The sequence below is a fragment of the Manihot esculenta genome, chromosome 14 (genome assembly GCF_001659605.2).
Source record: "Manihot esculenta cultivar AM560-2 chromosome 14, M.esculenta_v8, whole genome shotgun sequence".
NCBI lineage: Eukaryota > Viridiplantae > Streptophyta > Magnoliopsida > Malpighiales > Euphorbiaceae > Manihot > Manihot esculenta.
This window is the reverse complement of record NC_035174.2, coordinates 28,359,745-28,374,457: the sequence shown is the minus strand read 5'-3', so window position 1 is coordinate 28,374,457 and position 14,713 is coordinate 28,359,745. Positions and strand designations below refer to the sequence as shown.

General features: G+C 34.7%; 2 protein-coding genes across 4 annotated transcripts; one reads left to right on the top strand and one right to left on the bottom strand.

Moving 5' to 3' along the window:
• Window positions 1–1,474: 1,474 nt before the first annotated feature.
• Window positions 1,475–5,186, top strand: LOC110630946 (protein TIFY 6B). 3 transcript variants are annotated; one of them, XM_021778605.2, is made up of 7 exons: window positions 1,475–1,763; window positions 2,761–3,002; window positions 3,234–3,496; window positions 3,577–3,667; window positions 3,756–4,032; window positions 4,131–4,191; window positions 4,941–5,186. In XM_021778605.2, exons 1-7 carry the CDS (start codon window positions 1,679–1,681, stop codon window positions 4,972–4,974), a joined length of 1,053 nt encoding a protein of 350 aa, XP_021634297.1. In that variant the 5' UTR covers window positions 1,475–1,678; the 3' UTR covers window positions 4,975–5,186. The 3 variants fall into 3 exon arrangements, with proteins under 3 accessions (XP_021634297.1, XP_043806040.1, XP_043806039.1); XM_043950105.1 differs by having other exon boundaries at window positions 1,476–1,763; window positions 2,764–2,960; XM_043950104.1 differs by having other exon boundaries at window positions 1,476–1,763; window positions 2,761–2,960.
• A 4,382-nt stretch (window positions 5,187–9,568) lies between these two features.
• LOC110600596 (uncharacterized mitochondrial protein AtMg00810-like) lies at window positions 9,569–13,651 on the bottom strand. Its single transcript, XM_021737463.1, has 3 exons — window positions 13,430–13,651; window positions 11,941–12,075; window positions 9,569–10,018 (listed from the first exon to the last, which is right to left on the bottom strand). The coding sequence occupies exons 1-3, from the start codon at window positions 13,649–13,651 to the stop codon at window positions 9,569–9,571; spliced, it is 807 nt and encodes a 268-aa protein (XP_021593155.1).
• Window positions 13,652–14,713: the final 1,062 nt, after the last annotated feature.

Sequence of the window (14,713 nt, the reverse complement as noted above, 5' to 3'; positions counted from 1 at the left end):
CTTATTTTTAAAGAACTTCACCCATGTGCATCCGACAAAGTCGTCCACAAATACCACGATGTAGCAAAGTTCACTGTAATTTCACCGCATTAAATCATATATTATAGTTGTTGCAAGAAATTTAATTAGGAGAAACATTATCCCATTAATTCTTGAAAACCAAATATAGAAGCAAATGTTTTAATACAAAAAAAAAAAAAAAACAGAGAAAATTAAGGAAATACAACAATAGAATAGCCAGGAGAAATGAGAATACAGAAAGTTGTAAATTACCCATGATGCAGTGTATATATATACGTATATGACTATTTAATAATAATAATAGAGAAAAAGCTAGTTCTAGCAAATGAGAATCACAACACCAAAATATGAAGCATGAATTAACATCAGATAGATGAATGTTTTGAATTAATAATAGTGCATCAGATTCAAATAACAGATGATAGTAATGGACTTATTAGATTCTGTTAGAAATTTTAATTAATATTAAGATAATATAAAAAAATGAGAGATTAAAAATTAAAAAATTTTATTAAAATTTTAAAAAATTAAAAAAAACTTCAAATAAGAACGGAAATACTATTTATAATAGAAAAAAATTTTGATATATAAAATTATAAAAATATTTAAAAAATAATTAAAATATAAAATTAATTTTTTAAATGATAGAATTTTTATTTTAAATTTTATGATAAGTTTATAACTCTTTTGTTATATTTTTAAAAGTCGTTAATTTTGAATTTTTTTTTTTAAAAGATTATTATAAATTTCGATCGAATATGGACTTATTGGATAATAAAAGTTAAGTGCGATCAAAATTTACTGTAAAATTTAAGATATAATTTTTATATGTAAAATAAATATTTTATAAAAATCTTAATTCGATACAAGTAGGATAATAAAATTATGATTAAATTAAAATAATTATAAAAAAAGGTTTATTTTTACAGGGACAGGAAGCATTCTCTTTACGGCGGACGGGGGACAATCATTTAAAAACTCACGAGACAACCACGTGTTTACTAAACTGACACTAAATCTACCTTTCCTTCCGCCTTCAACAACAGCCAATCAATTTTTGTTTTAATAAAAAAAAAAAAGAGCCAACGAATTTTTAAGTTGTCTAACGCACGTGCTGTCTTGCCTACAATTTCCACTTTTTTTTCAAAAATAAATTATTATATTTAATTCAATAATTACAGTTTTGAGTTCTTAAATATTCAAATTATAATTATAAAATGTTGAACACTACCTTTTAAATTAATTTAATATATTAATATAATATATCAGTAATTATTAAAAAATTTTAAAAATATAAAATTGGCTTTTTATCTAAGATTATTCAACATTACTTTCTATAACTTATTTTGAGCATGATAAGGATGAAAACATATTTTAATTAAAATGTATGAGATATTTAGCAAGTTTATTTCCTTTATAATTTTATTTATCAGCAAGACAAACGTGGTCTAATCGAATAAAATGACAAACCAGTCGGTCTTGGCTTGCCTCTCTCGATCTCTCTCTTCAACTCTTCTTTGCTTTCTCTGCTTAAAGAAGCAAGCATCGTCTCTGTTTTCGGTTTGTTGAAAAGCTTTTGGGTAAGAGTAAACTCACTCGAGAGAAAAAAAAAAGGGTTTTGTTTTCCAGTAATATTATTTTCTTCGTGGGTTTGATCATGGAGAGAGATTTTCTGGGTCTTGGTTTGAAAAATGTCCAGGTTACGGTGAAAAAGGAGGTAGCTGATGGCTATAAGGATTCGGGTATGCTTTTCTTCTCCTTCTTCTCTGTTTCTGTTTTGAAACTCTGTTGAACTTGTTTTGGTTTGTTTGGCTGTTGAGAAAGTTCGAGATAAGGAAAGACAAAATATTTAACTTTCCACTCTACTTGTGGCACCCATTGAGTTTAAATTAAACTTTTGGGTTGGTTCCATGTTTAGGTAATAAAATGAATTCGGATTTTCTGCTTTTTTCTGCATCTTTTGGAACTTCGAAGCTTAATCATGTGAATTGGTTCTCGTTCTGTTTTTTCTTTTACAAAGTTTTCTCATCAACCAAACGTGGGTTAAAAATAGTTTCTTCTACAAGAAACCTTAATGAGAATATTGTTTTAATTCAAATATATATCTTAAGCACAAGCTTCAATTTCTTTATTGCAAGCATGCCAGCCTGGTTTCAGTCTAGTTCTGGTTTAGCGTTGAGATAAGAGAACCAAAATCAGTCTCTATAATTTGGAGCCAGTTTCAACTAATAAACTGTTAATCAGGGTGATCCCGAGTCCAAATCATGGCTGAATCGGCCCTTGGAATATAGATTTCAGTGCTTATTATATAATTCTTTTTCCTTAAAAAGAATATTCTACTAGTTAATTAGATTTAATATTCTTTTGAAATTGATATATTTATATTTGAAGTTCCTACTTTTGACTTTTGAGTTTATTGCGTTGAGATAGGATAATGTTTTTGCTAACATGCACATGAGCTGGTTCAGTGATAAAATAATGGGTGATGTTGAGTTGCCTTTATAAAAGAAATATTGATGTTCTTAATGATAGTGCTTGACAGAAAAAACAATGCATATTGCTTATAAAGTATTTGTCCACCATACAAACAAACCATTATTATAATATCTGATGTGAGAAATTAATTTTTTTAAAAAAAGGAACTGTATATTCTGGTTGGTAGTGCTTGGCCAGGTGCAATGAAGTTTTAATCAGAGACTTCAATCATGGGCAACTCATTTCAATTTTCCTTTGGTTTAGCAGTTCCAATGAGAGGTTCAACAATGCAGTTGTCTTTCTCAAACAAGGTTTCTGCCATTCCTCAGTTTTTGTCCTTTAAGTCTGGTGTGGAAGAAAAGCCAAGAAAGACGACTCATGATCACATATCCTCTGGTTTTAGTCCCATTTCTACTGCCGATGCTTTTGATTCTAATCAGAACCCATATTCTTGCATGATTCATGTTAGTCATTGCTGTTATGTGGCCCATTTTTCTAATATTTTGGTAACTTATGTTCCTGCTGTTCAACAAATTTTACTTCCGTATCCAGGAAAATGAACTTTACCTTTAAGATGAAAAATGAGATTCTATGGTACCCATGATAGATTATTAGTTGATAGTTGTTATATAGTGCAGCCCTGGCAGTTAGTATGTCAATATGAATTTAAAGGATTAATCTTGTTCAATATTAAGATATGCTTGTTCATTTTCCTTATTTATTTGAATTAATTGCAGAAGAATATGATTCCTGATAAACAAGGAGCAAAACATTATGCAGTGCAACACTTTGATGCATATCCAGTTCATCGCCCCCAGCAAATGAGGATATTCCCAGTTTCCAACCATAGTCAAACAATTACTGCTTGCCATTTTGCTTCCTCTGGGCAAAATGTGGGTGATAATTCCTTGAACTCGCAATCTGTTGGACGAGTTCCAATCATAAGCTCAGTATCTGTTCATCCCACTCCAAGCTCCATTGTGCGTACCACCGAACTTAGGTATCTGCAAGTGTTTTTACCTAACAGTATGCTTTAAAGATGGATGGAATTACTGATATGATGCTGATTTTAATTTATAGAAATGTATCAAAGTCTTCTGTGGCTACTGCTCAATTGACCATATTCTATGCTGGTTCTGTGTGTGTTTATGATGATATTTGTCCCGAGAAGGTACAGTTCCTCTATGCTTCCTGAACCTTTTGTTAGTGGCAGTGGTGCTCTTTTTATTATTAATTGTTTACTTGTTTATACATTACAGGCTCAGGCTATTATGCTGTTAGCTGGACATGGGTCTTCAGTAACTCAGGATAAAACAGTTTCCCCGGCTCAAGTGCAGGCACCAATCCAGGGGCCTTCTGCTTATGTAGGGAACAAAACCCATACATGCTCAGGTCTTCCAAGCCCCATTGCTGTTACCTCTACTAGCAATAATGAATTGGCAACAGTAAAGTTAATGGGACCTTTAGCTTCCACAAATAACTCAACAGAACCACCAAAGACAGTTGGTTCAAGTTCTGCAACTCTGATTCCAACAGGTGTGACTTTAATTCTAAATATTTTGAATCATTATTAAGTTGTTCTTGTTATGCATGTACTGCCATTATAACATGTATTATTATTGCTGTCTTTGCAGTGGCTGCACCTCAGGCTCGTAAAGCATCATTGGCTCGGTTTCTGGAGAAGCGCAAGGAAAGGTACGCAGTAGTGTCTTTTAATTTGATGGACATATTTTGAATTTATATAGGAATAGTACCCATCACTGCTGTGGATTATGCTTTTAGATTATGTGCTATTTGCAAATTATCAAGAATAATGATTTTTAACTTTATATAAGTTTATGCTTCTAGGATTTTGATTGTTGTAGGGCATGATATAATGGTGTTAACAAATTTCATGTCCAGTAAAATCAATGACAAGTTTGTAATCCTTTTAAATCCTGAAAGGAAGGAGGTTGGTCATGGGGTTGGGACAGTCAACAGTGCTTATCCTAAGCTTGTTAATGGAATTATTAGGATAGGTGTTATTTTATGTGGTATGAATTTGAATGTGTTTTTCATGGGTTCGAATTGTAACTCGATTCAAAAAATTCTAGGTCAAGCTTGTGGTGGTTGCAAAAAGCTATAATTATCGTATTTTCTATCTATTGTGCCGGTGTTGTGAGATGGTTAGAAAAAACGTAGAGGGATTAGGATTTGAGAGGTGTTGTGTGACTGTGTCTTACTCCTTTTTATCATAATTGAACTTCTATCTCGTATCTTACTTGATAATGTAGTCGTTATAGTCGAACCTGTTTGTTTATATTGTAATCATGCCATTGTGTTTTAAATTTATGGTAAATCAAGTATTTTGGTGTAAATAATACATCAGCTTCCATTTAAAAAAAAAAAAAAAAGTATCAGCTTGTTTGTTCTGCTAAACAAAAATATTTTTTTTGTACATTTAGAGTGATGAATGCATCGCCATACAATGCAAGCTAGAAATTTCCGAAATGTAATTCCATTGAATGTGATGGCATGAGTTTATCCTTTAAGGGGACCTCTGGAGAGGATTCAAATCAAAGAATGCGCATATACCAATATGAAGGAAGAGAGATCTATATCAACGTCTAATTTTGTTCTTAATTGTAAGCTCAATTATTTTTATTTAAATTTTTTTTGAGTTTCCCTCAATTTCTTAAATATATTGTTCTTATCTCGGTGCCAGCTTTTTAAATTTTGATCTCTCAAGGATAACATTGATAGTGAAACTCCGAACACTTTATAAGTTGAAATATATTTTAATTTACAATATGTTATAACACTTTGTTTGAAATATAATTTTTATAAGAAAATAATTAAATTTTATTAATAAAATTCAATATATTTTTATTAATAAAAGAATTGTTTTATTTACAATATTAGAAGATTCTAATGTAAATAATACATCGACTTGTTTGTTCTACTAAACTAAAATATTTTTTTATATATTCAAAGTGATAAATGCGTCGGCATACAACGCAAGCAAGAAATCTCCAATATAATTCCACCGAATGTGATGATATGAATTTATCCATGAAGGAAGACCGCAGTGAGAGGGAATGTGCACTATGCTACTAAAAGAATGTGCACTATACTACTAATATGAAGGAATAGATAACCGTTTATTTTTTATTTTAATTGTAAACTCAATTATTTTTATTTTTTAAAAAATTGAATTTCCCTCAATTTCTTAGATATATTGTTCTTACTATTAGATTCTAAGTTTTTGAATTTTAGTCTCTCAATCTTTCATAACAGATAACACTCGTAGTGAAACTCTGAATAACATATTTTAACTTACAATATTTTGTAGAAGTTTTATTTTTCATATTAGAAGATTTCTTTTCCTACTTTTTATGTTCTTTATATATGTATACACTTCCATATTCAAAATGGAAAATTTGTTGCTACACCTCTCTCTCTTATGGATACCAAATATTGGTTCTTCAGTCTTGAAGGCAATTGGAGGCTCCTCTCCAAATTTAGAATGCAATCCATTATAAAATTGAGTAACAATATATTTGATGCAATATAATTTGTAGTGTTAGGGTAATTAACTTAAAGATATTAAATTCTCAGAAAATAGAGATATAAATGAACCAAACTATTCGTAAATTATTCGAGATTTACTCGATAAAAAATTGATGGGCTTAATTTATATTGTAAATGAGCGAAGCTTAAACTTAATTTTTAGACTCATTTAGCAAACGTGTTAAATTTGAGTTTTATAGTATTCCACTCGTTAAGTTTCATGAGTTTGATTTGTTTTTAAATTTATGAACAAACTCGTAAACAGACTTGTAAAATAGTTACGCTCAGTTTGCTAATATCCCTATAAATTGCAGATAATATATCATAAGATTTGAGAATTTATTTATTTATTTTTATAAATTTATGAGTTAACATGTAGATATATTTATTTAATTATTTTTAATTTTAAATTTATTAATTCTAAGTTGTAAATCAATTGTAATCCGTCTTGACATTTTTGGCCGATGCAATATTCTTCTGAGGGGCTAGTCTATCACCACAATCCTTTGATGATTCTCTAGGTATACTTTGAATTTTTGAATAGCTAGGAGGAGCGCCAACACTACTTTTTCGATGTTGGGATATCTAACCTCGGCCCCCTTCAGTATCTAACTTACATAGAATATTGGTTTTTATATCTCATTTTCTTCTTGGACTAGCACTGTGCTGATTACCTAGTCAGAAGCTGACAAAAATATATACAAGTCTTCTTTGTCTATAGGTCAGTTGAGGATCTTTGGAGAGCTCAAGTAGTCTTTCAATTTGTTGAAGGCTTGCTAGCATTCTTCTATCCACTCAAAGTTAGGAGATTTTCTCAGCTTTTTGAAGAAACGTAGACATTTTTCCGTTGATTTTGACATGAACCTTTTTAGCACAATGATCCTTCTAGTCAACCTCTGGACATCCCTAATGCAAGTGGATTGAGGCATATCTAGGATAGCTCGGACCTTCTCGAGGTTCAGTTCTATACCTCAAGCACTGACCATATAGCCCATGAATTTTTCTCCCTTAATGAAAAAGGCACATTTTGCTGGGTTAAGTTTCATTCGATACTTATCAAGAACGGTGAAGATCTCCTTCAAATCCTTTACATGTTCTTTAAAGGATCAACTTCTTATTATTATGTCATCCACGTACACTTCTGCATTTCGACCTATCTGATATTTAAAGATTTTATTCATCAATCATTGATAAGTTGCCCCTGTGTTCTTTAACTCGAATGGCATTGCTTGGTAGCAATAGGTACCGTCTTCAGTTATGAACGAGATTTTTTCTTCATTTGTTTCATGCATTGGGATTTAATGGTAACCTAACATAGCATCCAAAGAGAAAAAATACTCAAACCTGGCTGTTGCGTCAACCAATTTATTAATATCAGGCAAAGGATAACAATTTTTAGGATAGGCCTGGTTGAGATCAGTAAAGTCTATACATATCTGATATTTATCATAAGATTATTTTCCAAGGATGGGATTAACTAGCCGCTTTGGGTAGGCTACCTCCTTTACAAATTTAGCTTCCATTAAATTTTCTACCTTCGACCCCATGGCTTCTCTTTTTTTTGCTCCATACATTCTTTTCCTTTGCTTGACCAGTTTTGCGTCAGGGTATATGTCCAGCTTGTGGGACAAGCTACTCACACGTCCTTGAACTAGGGCTTTGACTGTGGTTTTCTACTCATCTCTTAGGTCTGCAGTCATGTTGAATGTTTATGGGGATCTTCCTCATTTAAAATGAAGCTTTCAAGCTTTTCTACCAGCTGAATTCTCTGCTCCTTTTCCTCATCTCTTACTTCCATAATCTTCGGGTGCACCTCTTCTTCTTCTTCTCTCACCATCATTGCTAAGTACACCGCTCGTAATTCCTCTTGCCTTCTTTTTACTGTGGCCACTCCTCCTTTAGTTAAAAACTTCATGCATAAGTATTGAATACTAGTGGCTGCTTCAAAGTCATACAAGACTGGTTGGCCTCGGATTGCGTTGTATGCTAACAGCAGCTTGACCACTAGGAACTGGGCATATTGGGTTCGGGTGGTGGGTGGCACTCCTAGGGTTAGCAATAGCTTGACTTTCCCTTCTACTGGAACAAGCGCTCTACCTATCCCTTTTACTGGAGCCTGATCCCTTACCATGTCTTCGACTTCATCAGGTATCTTCATAGCCTTGAAGACTCAGTAGGGAAGGAGGTTCGCCTTACTTCCATCATTTACTAGAATCTTCTGCACTTTGAAGTTGTGGATGATGGCCTCCACTACTAGGACATCATCGTGGGGCATTTCCACCCCCTCCCCATTAGCTGTCGAAAAGCTAATTATCCCGAGAATATGTTTCGCTACCTGCATGACTTCCACCCTTTTCAGTTTGCACTCCTTCTCTTCTTGTTCACTCGAAGGGGTTGCTCTACTTCCTCCCTGAATATCATGTTGATAGGTCCACTCAAATCATTGTTTACGGGCCTTGCTGCTCTGTCCCTGATAGTCTCTCTTCTATCCTCCGACCTATTTTCGGGGCGGTGTCCTTCTTGGCAAAGTTTTTCAGATGGCCCCTCTTTATCAATTTCTCTATCTCGTCTCTCAGTTGGTAGCATTTATTTGTGTTGTGGCCATTGGTTCGATGGAATTGACAGTATTAGTCTGGGTCTTGAGTCTTAGGGCCAGACCGTAGAAGTTGAGGCCATTGTATTAAGTTCTTGTCTTGTGCTGTTACCAAGATTTCTGTCATGGAGATGTTCAGGGGGTGACTTATCTATGTTGAGGGGGGCCTAGGCCGTTGATTAGCTTCTCGTGACTATTGCATTTGTTTAAGGCTCCCATACTTCAGTCGGATCTCTAATCCACATGTTTTCTCCTTTGGTCCTCTAGGTGCCCTCTAGTTGAATCTTTTTCTCGATACTCTTTTGCAAATCTGCTAGTCATCAGGACATCATCCTGCCTGATATACTTCTGAACAATTTTGGGAGGAATTTTTTATTCTATTCCAAATTAAATTGATCTTTACAAAATTTGAGTATTTATACATAAATAGTCAACTTAAATTAAGAATATTTATGATAAGAATAAAATTTCTATAATCAAGCCTGATTAGGATCCCAAAGATCTGAATCCTCCTACTTAGGAACCTTTTATGTTGGTCAACACTCCCCCTCAAGTCGGTGCATAGATATCACACATGCCCAACTTGCAAACCAATGTGTGATAGATCTTGTTGCTGAACCCTTTGGTAAACACATCAACTAGCTGTTCATCAGAAGTCACATGATCTAATCTCAAGACATCATTTATTAACTTCTCTTTAATGAAGTGTCAATCAATCTTTATGTACTTCATTCGGTCATGTTAAACCGGATTGTGAGTTATACTGATGGCAGCTTTGTTGTCACAGTATAAGAGGAGTTTATCTCTCTCCAACAGTTTCAATTCCTCTAACAATCTCTATAATCATAGGAGTTTACAAACACCTTGTGCCATCGATCTGTACTCTGTCTCAACACTTGATCAAGCCATAATACTTTGCTTTTTGCTTCTTTAAGTGATAAGGTTTCCTTCTACAAGTGTGCAGTAACCACTAGTCGGCCTTTTATCATCAAGGGATCCAGCCCAATCTGCATTTGCGAATGCGTGTATGCAGAGATGACCATGTTTAGAGAATAGAAGACCTTTTCTAGGAGCAGACTTCAAGTATTGCAAAATGCGAAAAACAACTTGCATGTGAAACTCACGAGGATCATGCATAAACTGATTGACTAAACTGACTGTATATGCTATGTCTGGTCGAGTGTGCGAAAGATAAATCAGTTTGCTTACTAGCCTTTGAGATCTTCTAATATCCACCGATTCACCAATCCCTGCTTGTAGCTTGTGATTGCTTTCAATGGGAGTTTCTGTTGGCTTGCAGCCTAACATACCAGTTTCTTCCAAAAGATCCAGAATGTATTTTCTCTGAGAAATAAAGATTTCCTTCTTTGATCTGACAACCTTGATTCCCAAGAAATATTAAAGTTTTCCTAAATCTTTAATTTCAAACTCCTGAGCCAAAAGGTTTTTTAGCCGAGTCATCTCTTCAGTGTCATCTCCTATCATTACTATGTCATCTCCTATCATTACTATGTCATCAACATAGACTATGAGAAGAGTAATTTTACCCTTATGATGTCTGATAAATAGAGTATGGTCAGTATTGCTCTATTGATAGCCAAAGAAAATCATAGCTCTGCTGAATTAATCAAACCAAGCTCTGGATGACTACATCAACCCGTACAAAGCCTTCTTTAGCATACACACATTTTCTTGTATTTTTTCATTAGCAAATCTAAGAGGGATTTCTATATACACTTCCTCCTCCAAGTCTCCATATAGGAATGCATTTTTCACATCAAATGTTGTAGGTCCCAGTCAATATTGGCAGCGCAAGATAGCAATACTCTGATTAAGTTCATTTTGGCAACAAGGGCAAATATCTCCTAGTAATCCACTCCAAAGGTTTGAATGTATCCTTTGGAAACTAGTCTGGCCTTGAATCTTTCAATTGATCCATCTACTTTTATGTTTCACAGTGAACACCCATTTACAACCAACTAATTTTTTTCCAAGTGGAAGAGACATCAACTCCCGGGTCTCCTTTTTAGTAAAGGTTTTCCTTTTTTCAATAATTGCTCCTTTCCAATTACAATCTTTGAGAGCTTCCTTCAAATCTTATGGGATAGACATAGAGGAAATAGACAAGACAAACACTCTATAGGATGGAGACAAAGAATCATAAGAGAGAAAGTTAGAAATAAAGTGCTTTGTCTAAGACCTAACTCCTTTTCTGTGGGCAATTAGTTTATCTAGATCAATAATAGGCTCAAGGTTCAGGGATGACTCACCAAATGGAGAAGAGGAAGATTCATGACACTGAGTAGACTGCACAATAGCTTGTTTTACTTCTGTTGTGTCTCTTCTTGAGTATCTCCTTAAATCTGGTTTATCCAAATGCTCAATTATTATCTTTTCCTAATCACCATTAGTTTCCCCCTATATAGTAGTCTCCACTAGAGTAAAATGCTCTAGAGTTATAAGACTAGAAATCATCTTTTCTCTCTCATTGTTCTCCTCCTGAAGAGGTGATGGAATAGTACTGACGTAAGGTTCAGTCTCTCTAAATGTAATATCCATACTGACAAAGTATTTTTGAGATCAAGGGTGGTAATACTTGTAACCTTTCTGTGTGGGAGAGTAGGAACAAAATACGTGCATCCAAACACCTTTAGTGGAATAGTATAAGCATTTTTCTCTTTAGCACCTCTAAAAGGATTTTTAAGGCAAGAGCTTTGAGAGGCATTCTATTAATGAGATAAACTGCGGCTAAGGCTATATCTTCCTAATAGGTTTTTGGAAGGTTCATGGTGAAAAGGAGAAATCGAGCTACTTTCAATAGGTGTCTTTTTTTTTCATCAGCACTATTTTGGGCATTAGTATAAGGACAACTAGTTTGATGCAATATCCTATTAGATTCCAGATAAGCAGAAAAATGTCCATCCATATACTCTGTGCCATTATTAGTTTTCAAAACTTCTATCTTGATATCAAATTGAGTATAAAATACCTTGTGAAAAAATTGAAAGCAAGAAAACACATCACTCTTTACCTTTATCAAATAAACCCAAGTCATACGAGTACAACAATCAATAAAAATAATAAACCAATGATTACCAAATAGTGAGACCTTTTGAGTAGGTCCCCAAACGTCAGAATGGACGGTCACAAAATGCATCATACTCCTATTATTACTTGAGGGATAAGAGGTTCTTGTATACTTAGCATACTCACAAGCATCACAAACTAAAGAACCCTATTGAGTCTTAAAAAATAAATCAGGATAAAGTTTCTCTAAAACAAATAAGGATGGGTGTCCTAACCGTCGATGCCACCTGGTTGACATCCTGATTTCTTCCAAAAAGAGTCTGAGGTAAATTCAAATCCAGATTCCCTTCCAATATATATAATCCATCATGCAGTCTACTATAGCCAATCCTCTTCCCAATTTGAAGGTCCTGAATAACACAATGATCATAAAAAAAACTTAATTTTACAGTTAAGAGTTTTGGTAAGAGTATTGAGAGATAAAAGATTAATAGGAAAATGAGGAACATGGAGAATAGAGGATAACTTAATATTGGAAGTACAAACAATCGATCCGGTTCTAGAGATAGGAATAGAAAAGCCATTGGCTATTCTGACTGTCTTTTTGTAGACATAGAAGGTAATTAAGGAAGTTTTTAGAGGAACTCTCCATGTGTCTATTTGCACCAGAATCAATAATCTATGGAGCAGTATCAAAATACGTACATCACCTCTATTAGTGCCTTTCTTATATGACATTTTGAAGGTAAAAAAGCGCCAGTAACACAAAGAGATAGAAATGGCCAAGTTACTATTAAAACACCTTAGAAAACCCAAAGGAGAATCCGATCACGGAATAGGGCCGGTCAGAGGTGTGACATGCCGAGAAGAGGGTCGAAAAGGAGCGCCAACAGAAAAGGATGCCGAAAGAAAGCCCACGAGCGACTTTCCAGCATCGGAGCTGGGCGGCCTAGTCGGCAACGATCCAGCGATCCTCCTTATGCCGGTGGTGAGATGTGAAAAGGTCCCTAGATAGGGTAGTACCAAAAAGGTAGATCTAAGGTTTTGAAAACCTAAAGAGGAAAAATTAAATTTAAACTCTAAAATTAAGAAAAGCCTCTAATACCATGAAGAATTTTGAGAGGAATTTTTTATTCTATTCTAAATTAAATTGATCTTTACAAGGCTTGAATATTTATACACAAAAAATCAACCTAAATTAGGAATATTTATAATAAGAATTAAATTTCTATAATCAAGACTAATTAGGATCCCAAATATCTAAATCCTCCTAATTAGAAACTTTTTATGTTGGTCAACAACTTCTCAGCCCGTTGCGTAAGGTCTGCCAATGTGGTCAGCACCTTCCTACTTAGAGACTCAAAGAATTCAGTCGAGGTGGTTCCCTTCTGTATTGCTTCCACGGCTTTAGATTCATTGAGGTTCGGGATCTGGAGGGCTTCCACATTAAACGAGCCACATACTCTCACAGAGTCTTATCTCTCCTTTGTTTGACTGTTTTCAAGTAGCTAATTTTTCTTTGAGTCGGAACACTGGCAATAAATCTTCCCATGAATGAGTTGGCCAGGTCATAAAAGGTTTTGATTATTTCTGCTTCCAGGTTGTTAAACCATGTCATAGCTGCTCCGGTTAAGGTAGTTGGAAATACCTTGCAAAGTAAGGCATCAGAATGGGTTTAGGTCTTGTAGTTGATTATATGGTCTCTGGTTTCCTGTGCTATTGTATGAATTTCTTGAGGATGGTTTCTTCTTGGATACGAGTCACAAAAAGGGAGGACATTCTCAGGCACGTATATGCTCCCGCTTGGCTCTTCAACTCAGCCAACAGTTCTTCTTTCAGCCTTTCTAGCCTCTTATCCACTCCTTCATCTCTTGCATTGGGCTTTTTGACATTAACTAGGGATTTCAAGCTGGTTCCTTCTCCTTTGCTTTTCGTCTCATATCTTTCCAATGTTGCGCGCCTACTCATGTCAATATCCCCTTCCATTAAGCTTCTCACGATGCAGCTTCTAGACTTAGCCGGAGATTTCTTGACCGGTTCATCTTTCCTTATTCTTCTGGTTGCATGGGTAGTGGTTACTAACTCATGGTTTTGTCTCTGGAATGAATGTGGATGTGGGTATTTGGCTAGAAGTTGCGATAGATATTGAGTTTGTGATCATTGGCGAGGTGAGGCCTCTTTGCTACATGATCTGGTTCATCCATATCATGGTTTGCTGTAGTTGCAGCGATATGGTTTGTAGGTCTTGGTTTGATAAAGGGGTTTAAGGGATAGTATTCGTTGGTATGTAGTTGCTGACAGAAGTTATGTTGGAATCATTTTAGTGGAGGGGAGTGTAAATAAGGTCATTGAAAATCTCTAAGGGGTAAGGGTTTCTGGGATTTGATTTTCATTTTCAACAGGTGTTGGTGAGTTGTTTTCTTAGTTGGCCATGCGGATCTTTAGATTTTGTTTGAAAACTTCGGTGATAGGATAATCTTCCTTCATTCTCACAGATAGCGCCAATTGATAAATGTAGATCCATTGGGTTCATCAGACAGAATACTTGGATCAAGGTTCGATCTCGCAAAAAAATCAATGAGTAGGGATTGGTGATTAGAGAGTTAATAGAGCTGATAGTTGATTAAGTTAAGATTTTGGGAGTAATATGAGTGTGAGGTTTATAGGAGAAATTAAGTGATATCCAACTATTTCTAGGAGAAATTAAGTGATGTCCAACTAGGCTTGGATTAGGATATATATACCATGATCATCCTACATTCTCCATACTGTGTTCTGTCAGATTGGATGGAAGGTGTGTTAGGCGACTCATTAATGGTGGGCAGTCGGCTAATAAATATGGAGCCGATGAGCTCATACTCCATCCTTTTATTCGCGTCACATCAATCTATCCCATAGCATGTGTATTTAACTTCGGCAAGAATCAGAAGTATTATAAATTCTTGTTCTCAAGTAAAATTTCTTAAATCTATCTTCTTGATAAGATATTTCTCATTTTTAAGAGAATCCAGGCAAAAATGAGAATACTTCCCAAACAATGTCATATTT